This window comes from Papilio machaon, chromosome 22 (genome assembly GCF_912999745.1).
Source record: "Papilio machaon chromosome 22, ilPapMach1.1, whole genome shotgun sequence".
Lineage (NCBI taxonomy): Eukaryota > Metazoa > Arthropoda > Insecta > Lepidoptera > Papilionidae > Papilio > Papilio machaon.
In genome coordinates, this window is record NC_060007.1 from 3,517,810 (window position 1) to 3,540,793 (window position 22,984).

A 22,984-nucleotide genomic window follows, 5' to 3' on the forward strand; every position below is an offset into this window, starting at 1 on the left:
TAATTCACGACCCGTAACCCAGAGGGGTAGGCAGAGACCCAGGACCTACATTTGGCGCGGTCCGGCCACACCTCTTTCTATGTTCTTCTACATACATCAAAGCATAGCACGTTGGTTAAATAAAATAATTAGCCCAAAAAAATGCTACCCAAAATAGTATTTCACGCGGACGAAGTCGCGGGCACAGCTAGTAAAAATATATAACATTATTAACTAGTATACTTGAAAATTGCTGACTACGAACGTTTAGTTTGATATAAAAAGTGCCTTTCGAATTACACAATACCAATAAAAACAGATATTATGGTGAATTAAGAAACTACGGAACGAATTTACGCGAACAAGGTGAATGGAAAAATGAAAGATAAATTAAGAGACCTTACAAATGTATAAGTAAAGTTGTATAAATTTGCAAACGTAATTAACGAGAAATTATTCTGCCTGACGAACAATCGAACATAAGATCCTTTTACGATAAACTATTAAATCTTAGTAATATTATAAAAGCGAATGTTTGGATGGATGGATGTATGTTTATGAAGGTTCCGGAACGGCTGCATGGATCTCGTTGAAAGTTGACATAGATGTAGAACATAGCCGGAAAGAATACATAGGCTATTAATTCCGATTATTATTTCAATTTCACAGCTAGTGTGATATTAATTATACTGCCCTAATTATTAAGCAATATCTTTATTCTTCTTACAGAAAGTGAATTTTTAAAACTAACTTACACCGGTAATTTTAATACCTAAAAATATCAGGTAATGGTCACCTTTGTTTTATTTTGCTAATTATACTCACACAATAATTTGAAAATGCGCAATTGTTTTAAATTCACACGACAGTCAAGCTAACGTAATAGCGTAAAACTTTGTGACCCAATCCTTTTCTCAAATAGGTATGTAGCGACTTGCCAATTTTGCTAAAATATGTACCTCTTTTGACTATCAAATGACAACCTCACACGACTCATAATATACCTATATTAACTCAACAAATGATATTTTTCCGCCAAATGTAAGATAATAATATTTTACATTGGAAAAAAACGTAATAAAGAAATTCAAAATGCAGGACATTCATAATTGAATTACTTTTAACTAGTTCAATAGCAATGCGATTTTCACATATTAAAGTGAACTCGCAGGACAAGACGTCGGCACTGAACGTGTTGCAGAAACTTTGCCAGTCCAAGTGGAACAATCTTGGCCACGAACACACCTTAATTTAAGGAAATTTATGAAGACCCCTAGCGGAACTTTGAAGTTAACTAAAAGGCAGAAATGTGTGCAAGTACGAACATTTTCGACAAAAATTGGAATAAGGGAATGAGTTTTAAACTACGCCGCCGTGCTGTAAAGAAATATTGTCGATCCAGTAGTAAATTTTTTGTTACCGTGACTATTATTTCACTAAAACTAGTCATTAATTATAATTATTAACAAGCCTTTTATTCCTATAGCACTCCGACTAATAATTTAATATGTACTACAATTAGTAGTTAGGAGTTTATTGAAACCTAAAAAAAGTTTATTCGCAGCAAAGCGCATTCAATCAGCCTTTAAATCGGGAAATGTCCGGGAACTATAAGTGCGGTATGGTGAGCGTAATGAATCGACTATTGTTCGAAGTCGGTTCATCTCGTTTTCATAACTGTAGTCGTTAACCCACAATGCTCGGAAGCGCCGCGAACTTTTGACCTGAATTGAGAAATAGTGCGTACTCGATTGTAAACATTTATTTTAGTACGCAAACTTCTACATTCACTGCCGTACTTAAAGCGATAAATAGTCACTAAGGAAGACTCTTAGTGTATATTTCTCAAACTAAATCCACACTAAGGGGAGCCATTAACTACTCTTATTGCGGCAGTTAGTCTCAGAAGTAGTGTTTGATAACACAAGATTTACTTCTGGATGAGACTGCGTTGAATAAAAATGTTTATGCAGAGGTGCACAAGCACCTCTGAGCAATCTTTTTGGTTTTACCTTTACAGCGTGTTTAATACAACTTGACGTACATTAATCTTTGAAATGAGGTCAACTAAATTAACATGCGAAAAGATTTGAAAAAAGATGTAGAAGATAATAGACTTAACACAGAAAGATAAAATCTTACACGTTCTGCTGACGTCACATTTTTTATTACTGTTAGATACCTTCCAAAATTTATGAGTATGGCTATTTCATCATCAGCTTACTGTACGTCCGAGGGGCTCGGAGCCTACCCTAAGTTAGGGTGACTATATACATAACATTTCAGTGCTTCCAGGATGTAAAACATCGACAAAGCATTATTGGCCACCAAAACCTGTTAAAAATGTTGTTCCCTTTCAAATGTTTATCGATAAACGTTAAAACTTAATAAAAAAAGAAAATAAAACAAGCATGCATTTATTATGTAGCAAATTTCAGGAAATCATACGCAGCACTATTGACACGTCTTTCATTATTAATTAACCAGGAAGTCGTTGTTATCAGTAGGACATTGCCAAAGAATAGACATTATCTGAGGGTCGCACAAAATCCTCAAACAACGCATTCACCTTGGCCTAATTGAGAATTTAAATAAATTAATCACAACTCAGTATTTAAAAATGTGACTTTTAATAGAAAGGACTTGTCAAGACCGCGCATCTTTCAAATAAAAACGAAACTTGCTTTCTGGTGTGCTCGTTTTGTGTGTGTTTTAAAGATGTTCCAGCATGATTCCCACATGTTAGAAAAGTGGCCGAATTTAATACAACGGCGACGGCGAGTCCATTTCTCTATACTCAAAAATATAAAAATAAAACAAGCGGGCAAAGGACGAAAGTTTGCAATGAAAACTTTATCTGTAACACGCGACCGTATTGAGCACTGTATACAGTAGACCTTCAGATTTGAGACTATTGTAATAAACTGTGGTATTGAAGGTATTACTACCAAATATGGTAACATTTTATTACTGACGCCACTTAACTCGTAATTACAATTAAACGATGCTCGAGTAATGAAGTCAGCATCGAATGATTCTTAAAATGTTAAGTTATTATTTTGTTTACAAAATGTAATTTTGAGACATAAAAAGAAATATATTATTTAACGAAAAATGGCGTGCAATCGCATAGCTTTGTTGTGTTGATGAATTTACCAACTTCTATCAAGGTTTTCGCTCACGCTCACGCTCACCAACCAATCGAACAAGCCGGATTCAGAAGTGGTTTCAGCACAGTGGATCACATCCAGGTAGTAGATCAGGTCATTGAGAAGTACTTAGAATTTCGCAGACCCATATATGTAGCTTTTATTGATTATAAAAAAGCTTTCGATTCCATATCACATAGCAGTATATGGGAGGCACTAAGATCACAAGACATTAAAGAAAAGTACATAAACATATTAAAAAACATATACGCCAAAAGTTCAAGTAGAGTCAAGTTGGACAGAATAGGAGACAAAATCAAAATTAATAAAGGAGTTAGGCAGGGGGACCCTATTTCTCCGAAAATCTTCCTAGCGGTGCTTCAATATATAATGAAAAACTTACCATGGTCGACACAGGGCATCAGCGTGAACGGAAAACTTTTAAGTCATCTCAGATTTGCTGATGATATTATTCTTTTCTCAGACACTCCGCACCAACTAAACAACATGTTAAATGACCTACACAGAGCAAGCACGACAGTGGGATTAGAGATAAACTTAGACAAAACTAAGGTCATGACCAACCACCATTTGAGTCCCATTTCGGTGAACGGAGTACCTCTTGAATTCGTAAATAATTATATATATCTTGGCAAACAGATTTCCTTTAACAGAGAGAGAAACGCGGAAGAAGTAGACAGAAGAATTGCAACCACTTGGAGAAAGTACTGGGCTCGCAAAGAAATATTCAAGTCACAACTCCCGCTATCAGTGAAGAAGGTGGTTATGGATTCTGAAATTTTACCATGCCTCACTTACGGTTGCCAAACCTGGACATTTGATTCAAAAACTAGAAATAAAATTCAAACTACTCAGAGAAGAATGGAGAGAAGCTGTTTGGGTTTAAAATTAAAAGATAGGGTCAAGAACGCAAACATCAGAAAGAGCACAAAAGTAACTGATGCACTCACTTTCTCTCTTAGAATGAAATGGAGATGGGCAGGTCACGTCGCGAGACATGTCGACAACAGATGGACGCAAAGAGTAACCAGATGGTTAGGGCCACAAGGCACTAGAGCGAGAGGACGGCCGTATGCGCGATGGTCAGACGAGATCGCGGCTGTGGCGGGTGCAGGATGGCAGGACGTGGCGAAGGATAGGGAACATTGGACAAAGTTGGAGGAGGCTTTTACCCGACAGGGATCCATACAGGAATAAAAAAATAAAAAAAAATAATAAAATAAAAAAAAAATAATAATAATAAAAAAAAAAAAAAAATTGTATAAAAAATAAGTTAACATAACTGTAAGTCAATGTATGGAATTATATAAAGCTAAATAAATAAAAAAAAAAAAACCAAGGTTTTTAGTATACACTGATACTACACTACCGTAAATTATAAAACGAATAGAAATATTAAAAAACAGGCAAAGGAATTCAATCGAAAATCGACGAGGGAATATTTTAAATGTTCTTTTTTTAGTTCCCTCTCGTTTAATTATCCGCTTCCTAAAATCATTCGAGGCAGGAGCCATCTTTCGAGCACTACTAACTACAGTCCCGGGCTCTGCAATCGAGCGGACAAAGGCCATTGTTACGACGCCGGCTGACCGTAACGAAAAAAGTAAAACATGCCTTTCCAATAATTTTCACTTCTCACCATTCTTTACTAACCATTGAACTGTATTTAGGGGTGATTTTACCTTTTTTTAATACTACTCGGTTTAGACTGATCCATTATATCCGTTCCTTACGTAGGGTAACCTAACCTATACAGAAGATAGAAGTAGAATTCGAAATATAATGAGTTTATAAGTAAGGTTTATTTCAAATTACATATAGATATAAAACGCTTTATATCTCATAACTCCTCAACGACTAAACAGATGAGAAAAATTTTTGGCACACATATAGAATATAGTCTGGAATATAATATACAGGGAATGGAATATAATATAATATAATATAATATACAATAATATACATATAGGTTTTCGTCTAGAAAAAATGATTACGATTCTCGTGGGATAGTTTTCCTGTTATTAAAGTAAGAACCAAGCTGTAATTTCTACTTTTTTAATCTAGATTCTAGCTATTTTAGTACATTGAAGCGTAGTAAGATCCAATTTTGTTTTTATCATTCACTCATTACACTTTTATTCGTAACACATATATGTTTAATACTACAATATACAATTGTAGTCCACTTTCTCAAGCGGCGTTTAACTCTTACGTACTGTCTCAGACTTTATTACGACAATAAAATGCGTTAATGATTTCATAAATATTCATACGTTCTATATGTTATTTTTACGTCATCGTAAAAATATTACTAGAGATAAAAAAAAAATCTGCTGGTATGTTTATAAATGCGAGGTAACCGTGTTAATGAGATGGTAATTAATTCAATTTCAACATATGTAAACATACATGAACCTCACTAGAAGAAATATATAAAATCTCATCTGGTATCTATATATGTAAAAGAAAGTCGTGTTAGATACACTATTTATAACTCAAGAACGGCTGAATCGATTTGACTGAAAATTGGTAGCTTGGTAGCTTAGAACCAGGAAACGGACAGGATAATTTTTACCCCGTTTTCTTTTTTTTATTCCGCGCGAACGGAGTCGCGGGTTAAAGCTAGTTCATGATTAAAAAAAAACTGAGAAAATTATGTGAAAATATGCCCTGTACGTAGGGTTGCCAGGTCGCCAAACCTACTAGCCGGAAAAACCAGCCAGTTTGGCCGGACATTTGGGTAGAAAGGTCGGACACCCTATGTTATTTAGGATTTTGTCTCAGTATTAATTACACTCTCGTTTGAGAAATGTAAAAAGCCTAACAAAAGCCGGAAAACCGTTTATTATGGCCGGACACGCAATCAAAAAGTCTACCTATGTCCGGCTTTATCCGGACGCCTGGCAACGCTACGTGGCCGTTAGCGCAGCGTCTTCAGAGACAAATTAACGAATTTTCATTGAATGAAAGCTATTAGACTATATTAAATTCGTTTTATCCAGGACTACATCTTGTACTTGCTATGGACTATCAAATCTCAATTCACTTTTAAAGCTGTCATGAAGCATAGTAAGAAAAGGGGAAAAGTATATTATCATATACGTAGACTTTATAGAACAATGACCATGCGGAGTTTAAGCGTGCTATAAACGTTCAGTTTTACTGAACATATTCTTCGACGAGAAATTATGACTATAATAACAACAAAAGTAACACATCTCGGTAAGTAAGTTTTGTGCAAAATAACTAAAAAAAAACACACACACACACAATTTCTTGTAATCGAGTTCACAAAAAACAATAATTCACAAAAAAACAAAAACAGTAATTTTTATACACGTGCGTGTAAAACGTTGATTTTTCTTTAAATAGGTCACCTTTCCCGCTTTAGAAATAAAGTAAACACTCGTATCGCCTGCATCAATTTTAGATTTCTAAGAACGCAACAAGAAAAAAAAATTGGCAGAATTTAAGAGATTCTTTCAAATAAACAGATTTAATATCTATTCCATACAGTAATATGGCATACATTCTTCGTGAAGTCTGCAATTATATTATTCTACAACAATGCATAACCGACATAGTATGCAAGTATTAATTTTCGAATCAACCATCATCATCATCACCCTGGCCTTATCCCACTCACGTTGGGTCGGCACGAAAGGTTTTGTAAACCTTAAAGATTTGGCTTAATTTTTTACGGCCGGCCGCCTGCCTGTCGCCACCCGTACTTAGGAGGGTAATTTTAGAATTAAACATAAGGATCGAATATTAATTTCGGCCTTAAGTGTGCAAACAGTTCTGTTGCGAATTACACATAATCTTACGTCAATTTGTAACACAGAGATGTTGATTATATCACCGGATTTATCTGACGAGGTATGCCCTGACAGGAAAAGTGTGTTTATGAGAACCATAACAATGGACCAGTGTTTAAATGAACAATGGTATAAGATCTTTTGTATTGATCATGGGTATATCGACATCGGCTCATCGATTCTTGGAAGTAAACATTTTGCCTTCTTCTACACACCAGACATAATAATCGATTTCCGACTATAACCGTTCATCAAATAAAAAACTTACTTAAACTGTACTAACAAACAGTTAGGTGTACAGTGCTATACAAACTTTATGGGGCTCATAATTTCGATGTGCTCATATGCGCGATGCACGACTGTGCGATATCGCTTTATAGATTTGGCGAAAAATAAAGCGATGCTTGTGGTTTTCCCCACCTACCAACCTCACAAGACATAATCAGTCATTCAAATATGCTTTGTCTGATGAATAAGTTGAATCTGTAGCTATGTCTCATATAGTTTTTAGTTAATTTTATCATAGGTTACTAAAACCAAAATCCCCGTTTAAAACATATTGTTATATCTGTATTGTCAAAGATAATGATAGGGCTGATGACATGTTTTGTACAGAGATTTTGGTCTCAGAAACCAACGGTTAAAGGCTTAATCCATTACTTGCACAACTTAATACCCTCTTAGCTTAGATCATATCAGCAATGATGTCAATCATCTTACAATATTAATCCCTATAATGTAATGAGTCAACATGTTTTTTCATACTTTCTTAGTGTAGTTATTATCTAATTTTTAGTAACAGGAAGGAGATTTAAAAGTCATTTAAATGTAACATCATTAAATAAAATAGCAATTAATCACAATGAATTGCACTGATATACTTGACATAATAAATATATACCTGTTGTATTTACCTTGTGTTGTACCTTTATTTTTTTTTTATTCAAATTAAGTGTTTCATTTAGAGCTAAGATTTAACTGTATACATTGAAATAAAAGTTTTCCATGCGAGTGACTTGAACACAAATCTCATCCTTTGTTTAACTATAGATAGACAGACTTATTTATAATCACTATTATTTATTAAAATCAGATGATTTTATATATTTTACTAGCTTTTACCCGCGACTCCGTCCGCGCGGAATGAAAAAATGCACACAAGATAAAAAAGTTCCTATGTCAGTCTCCTAGTTCTAAGCTACCTCCCCATCAATTTTCAGCTAAATCAGTTCGACCGATCTTGAGTTATAAATAGTGTAACTAACATGACTTTCTTTTATATATATAAGATTTGTATACAATTTTTTTTACAAAAATAGTGTGACAAAAACAGTACACTTTCCGTTCAAAACTTTCAAAGATCAATTGAAGGTCGAGTAATGTTCATACAGATTATTATATTGAATTTAGAAAGGGTTTCATAAAATATATTTTTGAAGAAAACAACAACAGTCTTCTCAGCAAACCTAAATTACAGTTTAATCCAGATAAAAAATCTACATTGTATTGATCTTATATTGAGGGTAGACATAACTAATATCATATACTAGTAATTACATAATTTTTTTTAAGACTTTATGGCCTGGTTACTGGACTTTTAAATCAAGCATTACTCTTATGTGATATTACGCAAATTACTTTCACCATAGATTCAAAACCAGTGTACTAAGATTTCCTTTTCCAAAACGTCTATACCAAAACATTATCTTGAACATAACAGAGATAACTAAATGTTTTTGTAATGGTGTTTTGGCATGGTTGTGAGATAATTTGAATAATACAGTTGATTTTTGCAAATAAAATCAATCATATTTTGTTGCCAATGTTTATATTTTCATTTGAAACAAAATTTAAAAATTACATAAAAATGTAATTGTCTTTTGTCTGATGGATGGTGCCAGAGGACAAATTAAACATTTATTTGTACAAAGGCAAAAGTAACAATAAATTCAAATTGATGTTTTAACACTAAAAGATATTATATATTCTTATTTCTTCACTATTTTTAAGTCCTAATGAAGCAGAACTTTTAAATATGATACAACAAATTAGTAAAACAGTATTTTATCTAGTTAATAATTATTTTTAGGTATCCCTTAGTTAGCTATACTACTAATAGGTTAGCTATTTACAGTAACACAAATTTACATTAGTGTGTGATCTATGTGGCTGAAATATTTTAAATTTTTTTTTTTTCATAAAACCTATTTTTTTAAAGAATAAATAATCTTTTAACTGCCTACTTATTCCACATGTTTCTGAGGGTGACACTTACCTATTACATTTTTAGACACATTAAATTAGACATATGAATATAATTGTGTATGTGAGAAATCATTCATAACAACAATTTACTGAATGAAACAAAGTAAAAGCTAAGAAGCATATGTATCAAAATCCTCGTACATTGTAAACAACGCATTCTATCCCCAATTAGGCAGCGGTCCGACGAGAGAAAGGAAAGGTGTTAGAGCCAAACAAAAAAATGACCTTTTCATAGATAGAAGTTTAGCAAGTTCGCTAGTGGTGCGATCAATTTACCTTGTCTCCAGGGATGTTTTTCGCCGACATGGTGCGTAGTCTTCTAGAACTAAGATCCCACGTCGCTGTACAGACGATTTATCCAGAGAAAGGATCTCACTGTTGCTGCGACAGCCCAGCATACGACACAAAACACTGCACTAACTAATCACTCGGCCATTATCACTGATCGAGCGGTGCTTTAAAGCCACAAACACAATAATCGAGCCATAGCTTGGCGCCGTAATCAACACGATTTCCCATTGATATTCATCGGTACAAATAATTTTTCACAACACTGCACACAAACACGACGACTGACAGGAGCTAACTTGATTGAGTTGAGCTTGACGGAAAATGGCGAGGTTGGTAGATAAAATACCCCCGTCTCACGTCCCGCCCACGCATAGCAAATGCAAGTTGAATCGAAATATATAGTTTTTCGAATAGATGGCACCACACAAATATTTAAGAACTGTGTAAAAGTGATGTCTATTCGAAATTGAGTAATATCCAACAGATGGCACTGTAGCGGTAGTATAGGAAGTGTTTTTTAATTTTTTTTTAAACAAGAGTTCAAATGAGCGGCGTGTACATCCTCAGATAAAGAATTATATACTAGGTCCTAGTGTACATCAAATGATCAACTACACCCATTGGACATCCGCAACTTCAGAGGAACTTCAGATGCGCTACCGGCCTTTATTTTTTTTTTATTATCATACAAATCACTGTAATACCACTGTAACTGTATAATACCTAAACTGTATGATTGATAAGTGTATCGACTGTAATGACATTATATACCAATACCGAGATCTTATCAAACTAAAAATCTTGCATTGTTTTAGCTGTGCACAGACGATTTGCCAACGTAAATTTTATACATGTGTCTTTTAGTGTATTGTAATTGAATTTCTGAGTTCATTTTCTATGATTTTCAGAGATTTGTGAAATAGGACTTTTAAGAATTAAACTTTTTTCAACATGTTTTCATGTTTATTTTGCGAATGTTTAAAATCATACTACATGTATACTCTGTGGGAATACTTAATTTAAATCTGGTCACACTGACAAAAGCAAATTCAAGACAAGGTTACGGCGCCACTTTTTCTGTCTGCTATTCGCAAAATGGCGGACGGAGGCGTGGATATAGATTTATACGCTGATGATATTGAATCAGATTTCAATAGACAGGTAAAAATATCAAAATATCATTAATTTTTCTTATTTTCTATTACAATAACACTAGTGATAAACTGCTGACACGAGATTATACCACTTAATAATCAAATTTTTGCCGGCTATTTACAGGATGAATTTGGTGGTGACAACGTAGATTTGTACGACGATGTGCTTGCTGCTCCACCGGCGAAGCCCGAGGACGTTGACGGCCCTCGGAACCCATCATCTCAGCAGCATTCGCATCCACCGGAAGAAACGAATGGCAACGCTCCCTATCACAACAGCGCTCCAAACCACCATCATGGCCGCCGATTCCAACTTTATGTTGGAAACCTCACATGGGTTTGTACAAGATTTTGATTTATTTAGCGTCCTTTTGTAAATATAGGTTTCAAGGTAAATTTCGGTATTTGTTCTACGAAACGAACAAATAGCGATAGTACAGGAGCTGCCATTTTGAAATTTATCACTGAATTTTATTTATGTTGTTGTAAATAAAAATAAAGTAATTATCTTATTCATTTGCGTCAGACCACAAAAAGATTATTAAACATCTCAAGGGCATTTAGTTAAAATCAACGGACTTAATTCTCAAGAAACAACTTATACTTGGTTTATATTATTCGAGTTTTTTGTTCGAGCGTTAACTTCGACATGTTTAAAAGTAGGTAGCAATTTAAAAATTAAACTTTGATAATTTACGATCGAATCATCGATATTTAAAATTGCAGCTCCTCGTATAAAATAACCATATGAAAACTATACAACTTCCATTTTATTTATAAAACAGTTACTAGTAAAGATCAAATTGAAAGCGCCTTATAACAATCTTGAAAAATGTGATAGATTTAACACAAATTGTTTTGGCTACAAGTAGAGTAGTGAATAAGACTAAATGTAATATTTGTCAGATTGTAATTAATGCTCTTAACAGTAAACAAGCTGAAAATAGTAATAACTTTATTAATTTGTGTAAACAAAATTGCATATTGTAAAACAATGAGTTACATAGTTATTTTTAGATGTTCACTGCTGAATGTAGGTTTTTAAGGGCAACTTTGCAATACATACCCCATTCATTGGACAGTTGCATCTCTTTCGGGTTCTCTGAGAAGATGTAACCCTTTTCAATGCATGGGTCGAAATTGTTTGATTGTTGCATTTGGAAACTGGGACCAATATAACTCATGAAACTGGTTATATTTTTCATTTATTTGTTAAAAAAATAGATGCAAATAAATAATCATCTTAGTGTAGGATAGCTTTTCATCCAAATATGTGTAGATAAATGTAAAATAAATTTGCCTGCCTGTTAATATGTTTATATAATCTGGAAGTTGTATTTCTATATATTTTTTTAATATTAACATATAAAAATGTTTATTTTAATATTTTTTCATATGGTTATGATTAATTTTATAATGGTAGGTGTTATATACATTACCATTATGATAATAAAAACACTTGTTTGGCTATAAATTTATTATGAAACATGATATATGCAATTAGTATTAATTACAATATAGCAAATATTCTTTCTCAAAAATATAACCATGAAAATAATATTCCAACTTAAGCAATGAGAATGCATTGCATTTTGCTTAGGATAATAAAGTATTATATTTGCTTTAAAAATATTAACAGTTGCTAAATTACTATATTAAATAATGTTAATAAAGTTTTTGCATTACTTGTACATAAATTATAATTGTAAAAAAAAACTATATATATTTAAGATTTCACTGAAGTGTGTAAAAATATAATCACAAACTCTGTATGTGTACAAAATTAATTATATTTCTGATAATTTTATTATGAATAAGAGTTTTTGTAAATTATATTTATAGAAAGATGTTTTTGTTCTCTTTCTATATTATTAAATTTTAGCTAATTTAGATGTAAAGTTTTAAACGGGTTGTAATTTTTTTTTTAAATAAAATGTTACTTAGTGAAATGTAATAAAATTTACAAATTAATTACATTAAATGCAAATGTAAGAAATTATAAGTATTATTTTCATGGTGCGTTAACATTTGCTATATTGGTAATGTGAAACAAGAACAAAATATTGTTCATTAAAAGAATAAACCTAGCTGTGGGTTTCCACTGTTTGGACACATGTATAAAAACTACAGACCCATATGATGAAGTGTTACATTTCTTTTGACATCTTTTAAGATATGAAACTCTTCATTGCATGAGTCGCTATCACTCATTCTCTTTCGAGATAATTTTCATTTGTACATGTGTTTTTACAATAGAAAACCATGGTTACATTTCTATGTATTTTATTCCTTGTTTATTAGCAACAGAATTCTATATAATGTGAAATTTAAATAGTTCTTAGATATTGCTAAATTTTACTATATCTTGTTTTTGTTTCAATTTGACAATCGTTATTTTTTTTATGCATAATGAATTCACAGCAAAATTGTTGTCGATTTTGTTGTTTTGTTTGAATTAAAATTTAGAATTAGTTTTAAATCACATTCATTATTTATATGACATTAAAGTATTTTATTTTTGCTTTTGATAATTTACAATGGTTAACATATGGGGTTAAAGGCATTATAAAATCGGTACAAGCATTTTTGCAGATATTTTAAACAAAAATTTGTTTTCAAAATAAGCCATTTTGAAAACAAATTTTTGTTTAAAATATCTGCAAAAATGCTTGTACCGATTTTTATTAAAAACAAAATTAACTATTCTTAGAGCCTAAGAATCACTTAAGTGATCATTTTTTAATATACGACTGATTAAATTGTTGATACTATTTACTTTAGCTGTACACTACACATCCTATTACTGCCATGTGGTATATATTTATAAAATTACACTCCATAAACACATCCATAAACAAATGTGCATAATTTATTAACACTCTAAAATATAACAAATATAAAATGTTTATTTTAAGAATCTGATAAATTTTAGTCAATGGTAGTTGATGTTTACACTTTAATAGTTGCGGAAAGTATGGTTTAAATATCGTAATGTTATTTAACATTTCACTATGTGATCCCATATTTCAATAAATGTAGTAAATAAGAAAGAGATTGTATGAATGTTTGATAAATTTGAATGTCTGCTGTGAAGTATGTTTTGATATATTATATATTTTTAATTTGTTTCAAATTTTATTAAAATATTGTGTTTTAACAAATAGCACCTTTTTAACAAGAAGTTGTCTAATAAAGCATCATGGTAAAATTATTAGACAATTGTTTTATGTATATAATGTGTTATGTATTTGATACCTCTATCGTTGGTAAGGACAAAGTGTGTTTAATATTAAATTTCTTATTCAAAATGAGCATGACTATAGGACTAAAGTCATTTTAATTTAATATTTCGTTCTTTGTAATTCGAATGCTGGATATCAATGCATTCTTATTACATAACATCTGTAAACTAATGTTTCTCTTGTCAGGTTGCAATGAGGTAAGCTATTTAAACTTGTATGTAGCCGTGTCTTGTCTTTATACTTGCATATTTATATGTTAAATATAATTTATCTCTTAAAAATTTTATGTTAAATGTTGCCAGAGTTTAAATTGTTCACTACGTTGAAAATAGAACAGTCTGATTGACTTATAAATATATTTTCATGTGTCCAAAATTCTTTGACTAAGCTCTTGCTAAACAAAGCTGATCGAAATTTTGTGGTATCTGTTTCGATACACCTTTCATTGAAACGTAAAATTCAATGTAATGAATTGTCTTGTCAAAAAAAAATCCTCGTCTAAATCGTTTTGTAATTACTAATAGTGATTTATTAATTTTTGTACATCATTATCTTGATAGATTTATTTTACATGAACCATCTCAGTTAATTTTGTGTTAAGATTCTGTAGTAAAACTATTTTGTACTCTGGTTGATTTTAAATATTTATAAACATAAAATATAAATCATAAATTATTATAAGGATGGATATTAGATTTGGGAGGGATGTTATATTGGAATTTTTTTAGATGTAAAAAGTAGAAGGTTCGGTTTCTGAATTTGTTCAATCCCTACATTGACGTGCTGTTGTTATCGTGAAAAGACAATGCTGTGATAATCATAATAAAAGAATGGTTACGAAAAATCTGTTTCCTTTCCACCCAACTACACCCGTGCATAAACCCTCGCGAGGTTTAAGTGATAACTATAAGCTTAAGGTTTAACACTTGCTCAATTAATCGCGTTTTATAAAAAATAATTAGTAATCAAAACTAAGCTTTTAAATTAAATGAAAGTCATTAATGTTAGGCGGTCGATTTTTGATAAACATTACTTTTTCTGTGATACAAAATATTAGGTTATTGGTAAATGATAGAAAGTTTTAAAGGCGTGCACTCACGTATGTATTTAAGAAATACAATTTTGTCGCCTACGCATTTCCCTGAGTTTTGAAAACTAATTTTTACAGTGGGCGACAGACCAAGACATTGCAAACGCCGTCGCAGATATTGGCGTGAACGATTTCCAAGACGTCAAATTCTTCGAGAACAGGGCTAACGGACAGTCGAAGGGATTCTGCGTAATATCGCTCGGTTCAGACCAGTCTATACGAATGGTTATGGACCGTCTGCCAAAGAAAGAAATCCACGGACAACACCCAGTCGTAACTCTGCCAACTAAACAGGTAATGCGCGGTACAACTATGTTTTAGTCCTTGTTATGTAGCTCTAATTTCCTAGCGAAATTTATGAGGTAACCGTTTTAAGTTTGGAGAAAACGAGGTAAAATATATTTTTCCAACACATTTCAATATAAAATTGTTGCTTGTTGCTGAAAGTTTACGCTTTTGTTATATGAGAAGAAACTGGGAGAAGATCAAATAAAGTGACAGATATTTAACAGAGATATTCTAAACTTGCAATTTCTTTTTATATTTATGTATTTATGTAGCAATATCGTTTTGTAACGACATATAAATAGTTCTAGAATGCAAATAGAACCATTAATTTTCAGGCATTGAATCAATTTGAGAGTCAGTCAAAGACTAGATCGACACCGCCGGGTCCAAACAATCCAGGAATGAGAGGTCCACATCCGAGCGGACCACCTGGCCCGCATCCGGGAGGTAAAGAATACAAATAAAAAAATAATGAAATAGCCACATAAAATGCAAACAAATTTCTTGTTAAGACTTTTGAACCCATAAAACACTTTTGAATTTGCTTTAGATGTAGCTACTATTATGTCCATCTTTAGAATTCTTTGGTGGCGGACCAAACGGACCGGGCCCTAACGGCCCTAGAATGATGATGTCCGGCCCTGGTGGACCTCACCATCAGCTGCGCGGGCCGCCGCCGGGTCCTCATGGGCCGCATGGGCCCCACCACATGCCGCAGCACCAGGGCCCGCCACCGCATCATATGCAGCACCAGGGCCCACCGCCGCATCAGGGCCCTCCGCCTCATCGCCCTCCTATGCAAGTGAGTATCACAATTAAGAATGTTATTATATAATTTGCGGAACAAAATTTGCAAGGATGACTAATAAAGCGCGTGTGACACGTCACCATTTTTCACCATGTAATACTCACCCTCATTATCATATCATACTAATTTTACTTTCCTAGTTGAGTAGTCCTAAACATATAAAATATTTAATATAATAAAAGTTTCTTAGCTTAACTGTTCAATGTAAACTTAAACTTAATTTTTTGGATTGCAATAAATTATTTTTCATTTTCAATTTTTTTTTCATTTTTCATTTAATATTTAAATTATTGTATGAAGTCCACAGTTGTTAGAACTACAACATGTGAGGCATATTCGTACTATGTAAACTAAAATGTTGTGAACTACCTAACTCAATAGAATGTGCAGGGTTCTTACAAAACAATCAGTTTAAGAACCCTAAGTAATTAAGATTACTTTGTACATATCAATGAAGGAAAGATGGGAGGAAATAAAAAATATATAAAATAAAATAATTAAAAGCCATTTAGTAGAGGTAAGATACTAAGACGAAATATTTCAGCAAACATTTTTGTACTAATATCTGTCATTTTCCTCTACTTACTAAAAATCTTATATCCGTTTTAAATATACATAATTTGACTCATCTTGATAGGCATTCATATTACTAAAACATAATCAACATGTAAGATGTATATATAATAATCATTTCATTTTATTCTTTTCATATAACAGCGACGAGACGAGAGGGATGTGCACCTCATGGTAAGTTATTTGATAGTGCATGATGACATGGTGAAGATAATTGGGCCTCTGTATATGTCAAAGTAACGAGTTCCAATATCTCACTATCAGGATAAAAAAATAAGCACATCTCTCTGTCGCTTTTCCCAGACCTTTAAAAAAAACGCTATTTTGGAAAAAAAATAACAATGTATTGTGCAGTTCCAGGGCGGGCCTCAGATGCAGCGTGCCGGAGGGCCTCGCGCAGGGCCGGAGTGGCCCCGTGCGCCGCACCACATGCAGCCTGCGCCCGCGCCGCAGTACGGCCCGCCGCAGCATCAGATGCCGCACCAGATGCCGCCGCCGCACGGGGTCAGTACTCAGAGATGCCAAGCGTTACATCTACAGTGTGTTGTTAAGTTTAAAAGTAACCAAAAGTGAAATTGTTTATGATTGAAGTCCGGACGCGGAACAAGAAGAATTTCCTTCAATGACTTCTTTGCCACCAATAATGGTATTATGCACAGTCAACAGTTTGCACTACTTCTAGTCAGATTTATATGTTCAATACTTACCCTAGGAGTTGATTTTAAGATGTTGAAAGTGTTGAAACCTTTTTACTCATTTATCCAATTGACATGAAATGTGTTGTGTTCAGCAGCCTCCGGGGCAGGGGCTGCCGCCGCCGCACCACCAGCTGCCGCCTCACCAGGCGGGCCCGCCGCGAGGACCCACACCCTTGCCACAACATCCAGGTAAACAAATGCTTACTGTTCAGTCATATTACCTGAAATCTATATAATTTTTAATGTCAAAAGTATAGTCAATAATGTTTTACAAACGCTAAACAAGGTTATGTGGACAAAGGAATTAGTTCTATATTTGTCCGCAATATGGCGAAGATTTTTATATATCTGGTTGAGCTATAAGTAAGAAAATCATGTTTTGGTAGATGGGTTCCCGGTGGGTGTGGGTCCGGGTGCGCCGGCGCCGCACGTCAACCCCGCCTTCTTCAGCCAACAGCCACCCGGACAGCCCGCTCCCGGCGTGCAGCCGCCCCCGCAGCCCACGGTGCCAGGTACATCCTTCTATAACTCCACTTTCACTATCTCTCTATCTTTCTTTTTCTACGTAAAATCTAGGTTAAATATTAAATATGTTTATTTATTATTTTCATATAATAAAATGTTGTATCTAGGTCCTGGTGCACCTTATGGACATCCTCCTCACGGCGCGCCGCCGCCGAATCAAGGGCCGCCATTGCCCGGCGCAAGAACACCGTATGGAAGACCACCACAGGTTTGAACTGTTTATCAATTACTAAGTATAACATTGCCCAGAATTCCGTATTTCGTATGAAGAGTATACCGAAGGCCACATTCCTACCCTTAAGAAAAAGATTGGCAGGGAAAATGGTTTTTGCGGGAGAGGGGAAGTAACGGAAGGGTAAATATATGGGTATATTTATAATTGTAGGTTTATTTAAATACGTTATTCAAACTGTGCAGAGCTACGGTGGCGGTGGGGAGCCGCGCGGCGGGCACCACGTGGCCCCGCTGGCACACCCGCACGCGCATCCTCATCCGCAGCCCGTCATCAGCGAGGCGGAGTTCGAGGAGGTGATGGGCCGCAACCGCACCGTCTCCTCCAGCGCCATCGCGCGCGCCGTCAGCGACGCCGCCGCCGGAGAGTACGCCTCCGCCATTGAGACGCTCGTCACCGCCATCTCGCTGATCAAACAGAGCAAGGTTAGCGAACTCATCATAACTTGTGAACGTTGGATAAATGATTAATTTATTGAGATTTTAGTGATTGAGATTTTCTAAGACAATACCTAAGTAACATTTATAAACATATAAAACACTGTCTGGAAGTATGCATAGGCTACTTACTAAGATTTTTTCATTCGCCCAGACGAAGTCTTAGACAAAAACTTGATAATAAATTAGAAAAACAGTCTAGTCCCGGAGTGGACGACATTTTAACTATTAGCATTCAGATGAATATTTAAGTATGCTTTTTGGTATGATATCACATTATCTAGTGTTTCATTTGTGAAATGTATGAATTTTCAGGTAGCACACGACGACCGGTGCAAGATACTGATATCGTCGCTGCAGGATACTCTGCACGGCGTCGAGACAAAGTCGTACGGAGGCGAGCGACGTCGGTCGCGGTCGCGGGAGCGCGACGCTCGCGCGCATCACCGCGCCCCGCGACGTCGCGACCGCTCCGCAAGCCGCTACCGCGACCGCAGTCGTGACCGCGAGGACCGCGACAGGTGTGTGACATCATCACTCTCATTATCTTTGACATAGAGATAACAATATGTATTATACAGGGATTTTGGTCTCAAAAACCAATCATTAGTTACGTATGTGACAGTTATTTGACAGCAATTGATTCTTACGATATGTATTCGAAAAATTATATCTTTGAGCTATAGCTGTTTTCTTTAGTAAACTTACGCGCGCGCTGTATAAAATATCGTGATTGGAGCTTTTTAATCTCACTGCTTCGAGCAAAATTTTCGGTATTTAAGGTATAAAAGGGAATAAACAATGGCCGCTTCAATTACAGGTATAGGGAACGCTCGAGAGATCGCGACAGAGACTCGTAAGTGTCGTGTTCTTGCCGAATATATACACTTTAACATTGCGGGAATAATAAATATATCTAGACTTAACTACGGCAATACGACACCATATTGCATGGCTAAGTTCTTGTTTCATTCTCCGACTGTGTAATGCAATTATCACGAAAATATTCATCTTCTAACTTCTCACTGAGCTTTGTTAAATCTTGAAATTTTGAGGACTTTCTGTATCACGAATCAATTCTAAGTATATAAACACAATCATTTTTATAGATTAGAAAAAAAATCTAGTTTCTTCACATGAAACCGAAGTCCGCGTGTTTTAAAATGTATTTTTATAAATACTAATGTAACTAATCTCTTTCTATTTAATGGGTTTGACTGGGCTTGTATTAATTAACATGTAATAAAAAGTTAAATAACATATATTTTTGAGCCTGAAATGTACTGTTTAAATCATTTGACTTAAGAAGTTACATCTAATTTACAGTGTCAGAGCAAATATTAACTATTCGTACAATCGATGTAATCAAGCGAATCCATATAAATTTTTTTCCGGATAGCCGTAATGTATATGTCGCAGTCACATTGTATAATCCGCCGTATTACATTACGGCTAGCTGTTATCAAAAATATATAATAGATACTTACAAAATGAAATAATATTTAAAATGAAAATCAATTTTATTAATAAGAAAATAAGGTAAGCAATTTAAGATAACATTTTGCAATAAAAACTAAAATAAATAGTATATTTGGTTTAAAAAACTTCAATCGAATTAAATACAGTATTTTTTATATTTATTGAAGTAAAATGACTTGAGACTGTATAAGATAAAGCCTTTGGCCATTTATTTAAAAAAAACTGTCAAAGTTATGTCAAAAGTAGTGGTAAAAATACGAATTTTATTTATTCAATAACTAGAAAACTACGAATATCCTTACTCAGTCTTCTTAACATTTATTACATTGTGGCTAGCTTAGTGTTGAATGTCGCGTGGCGCCCAATACATTCCGGCGATTTTTTATTCAGCCGCATTCAATCCGGCTACTAGTTGAACCGCCGCATTTCAAAATGGCCCTGTTTTTGATAACAGCTAGCCGAAATGTAATACGGCGGATTATACAATATGACTGCGACATATATAAGAGTATTTGTTTTCTGAATACTGACATTATTATCTACTGTATTAAGCAATATAAATTGTATTTGTTGCAGCAGGTACTACAGGGACTACCGCGAGCGCGAGCGCGAACGTTCCAGGTCTCGTGATAGGGAACGTGCAGACCACTACAACAGGGGACACAGCCGCGAGGAAAGGTACACTTTCACGTTACACCTAGTGCTAAGTTTACTATTTAAAGATCGAAGCTAAGTTACAGTCGATCAGTGCAATACCACGACCACACAGAAGACAGGCGTGAAGTGGAAGCAATTCCGCGTTTCATCTGATGAGTGTGGTTCCGGAGACCTAATTTTTGTCCTCTTTCCCTTCCCATCTTTTTCTTTATAGGAAAGGATGGAAAGGGGAAGTGGATTTGGCGGAAGAGGGGACACATAGGAAGGAGAAATATCCTCTTTCTGTGCGTCCACTTCTCCGTTAATTAAAGGTAGGCAATGCATCTGCATTTGCGGATGTCTATGGGCAACGGTCGCCTCGCTAATGCGGCGAATTCAGGTGGCCGTTTGCTCGTTTGCCTCCTTATAATATAAAAAAAAATAATCAAGGAAAATCGTACTGTAAAATAATATGTCAGGTAGGGTTACGGTTTCCAATACTTATTAAATGTTTTATTTTTCTCAGGGCACGTAAATCCCCAGTAGAGCCGACAGCGGAGAGTGGTGCGGGAGACGCGACCGGAGCCAAGAGCAGGTCTGCGGGCGCGCCGTACTACGACGAACGTTACCGCGAGCGCAGGGAACGCGACCCGGCACCGGCAGAACGCGACCGCGAACGTGAACGCGACCATCGCCGCGACGCGCGACACTAGCACGAGACCTTCACCACTGCAGCGACCACAGCCATTGTGACCACCACCACGACCATTGCCATGTACCACCGCCTCAGAGTCTTTCAGGCGATGTTATTGACGCATCGTCAATATCCATACCAATATTTCTGGCCTCAACTCCATCCACAAGTTGCAGTAAATGCCCTTCACTTGCGTACACCACGATACAACCGCCGCTATAGAAAATTTAATCCATTACAAAAATAATTAAAGGCATCTCAATCGCTTTACAGAAATAAATACAAAGACTTTGTCTTATTTAAAACTTTTTAAGTCTGGAATTTTTCGATTTAATACAGAGAAGGTATTAATCAGCATGTTAAGATGAAAATATATCTTTTAAATATTAACTTAATGTTATTTTGACAGTGGTTTGTGATAACTAACAGTGGCTGACAATGTGTCGTAGTTTTAATATCGCAGTGTATTGTAGCATTTGACATTAAACATTGTGATGATTCCGTGTTTGAATCTGACCACATTTATTATAAGTTTATGATAATATTCAAAGAATTATTATTTACTTTTACCGTTCTTATAGGTAATAGTAACACTTTTCCCCCCAATTGCAGTTTTGATGTATTATTTGTACGCAATAATTGTAACAATGAAAGAGTTCTTTTCAATAATTGTATCGGAAATGTTCTTTAAATTTATCAATGGTGAAAAATAAAACATGTAACAGATCTGTTATTTATTTTATTATTTCATTATCCTAAGAGGTCCAAAAACAGGTTGTAAAATGATTTTGGTAATAGACAATTTGGTCGATTTTTGTAGACATTTCTAATTTTTTTTTTACGTATTTGTAATGCATCAAATTGTACTTAGTAAAAATTTTAATCTTGCGGAATTTTAAAGATAAGATTTTTGTGGAGTGTTGAAAAATATAAAAATTTATAATATACTTCTGATTCCTTACTTCCTTACTTGAAGTTAATTTTCATCTGAGTTTATCTGCAATAGATTTTATAGAATTAGTATTAGAATATAAGATTTTTGTCTATGGAAATATCCATATTGATTGACACTGATTTTAGGATTTAATTTAATAAGTTAATAAATTGATATATGTATATATATATATTTAATGTTCTTTTATTTATCTCCTTTAATGCTTTATAAGTAATAGTAAAAATTACGAAGGACTTCGACGATACTAAACATGTTTTGTTACAAAGGAAAAATTAACAGATTTTTAGAAACATTATTTGAAAGATGTAAAAAAATCATGCAACGTTATGTAATGAAATGCGATTTTTAAAACCTTACTAGTTTATTTAAAGCCTTATAAAATAATGGATTATCATCTGTCGTCACTTTTGATCAGGTCTCCTTTCCCGCCATCTAGATATCTTCCAATGTATATGAGATGCCGTATTAATAAAACTATTACGTAGTGAGATAAGACAAGTTATTAAAAATGTTTTTGCAAAACTTTCACTACGAATAATATAAAAAAAATAGGATTTAGGAAAAGATGACAATCTAATAGGTAATTCGCAAGCGGTTAAAATACGTTAGTGTCACCATTGTTAACATCTCTGTATAAAACATATCGTCAT

At 34.3% G+C, this 22,984-nt stretch overlaps 2 protein-coding genes across 7 annotated transcripts in view; one reads left to right on the plus strand and one right to left on the minus strand.

Moving 5' to 3' along the window:
* Nucleotides 1–9,844, minus strand: part of LOC106711091 (ubiquitin-like protein 3) — a 129,698-nt gene extending 119,854 nt beyond the window's left edge. The window contains exon 1 of the mRNA XM_014503317.2: nt 9,509–9,844. Within this exon, the coding sequence (XP_014358803.1) occupies nt 9,509–9,538 (30 nt within the window). The 5' untranslated portion in view covers nt 9,539–9,844. The remainder of the gene's footprint in view (nt 1–9,508) is intronic.
* Nucleotides 9,845–10,563: 719 nt separating this feature from the next.
* LOC106711073 (cleavage and polyadenylation specificity factor subunit 6) lies at nt 10,564–22,024 on the plus strand. Of its 6 annotated transcripts, none has more exons than XM_045683517.1 (15): nt 10,564–10,684; nt 10,802–11,014; nt 15,088–15,303; nt 15,633–15,744; nt 15,876–16,099; nt 16,823–16,852; nt 17,033–17,182; nt 17,469–17,565; nt 17,763–17,888; nt 18,009–18,109; nt 18,319–18,558; nt 18,886–19,091; nt 19,391–19,426; nt 20,626–20,727; nt 21,212–22,024. In XM_045683517.1, the coding sequence occupies exons 1-15, from the start codon at nt 10,619–10,621 to the stop codon at nt 21,396–21,398; spliced, it is 2,106 nt and encodes a 701-aa protein (XP_045539473.1). In that variant the 5' UTR covers nt 10,564–10,618; the 3' UTR covers nt 21,399–22,024. The 6 variants fall into 6 exon arrangements, with proteins under 6 accessions (XP_045539473.1, XP_045539475.1, XP_045539474.1 ...); XM_045683519.1 differs by having other exon boundaries at nt 20,629–20,727; XM_045683518.1 differs by having other exon boundaries at nt 17,472–17,565.
* Nucleotides 22,025–22,984: the final 960 nt, after the last annotated feature.

Excerpts from the sequence above, each read along its gene's own strand:
- LOC106711073 (XM_045683517.1), top strand. The coding sequence starts at position 10,619 with ATGGCGGACGGAGGCGTGGATATAGATTTATACGCTGATGATATTGAA. Across the intron at positions 15,745-15,875 it reads ACCTGGCCCGCATCCGGGAG|AATTCTTTGGTGGCGGACCA; the intron begins GTAAAGAATACA and ends GTCCATCTTTAG. Across the intron at positions 20,728-21,211 it reads GGACACAGCCGCGAGGAAAG|GGCACGTAAATCCCCAGTAG; the intron begins GTACACTTTCAC and ends TATTTTTCTCAG.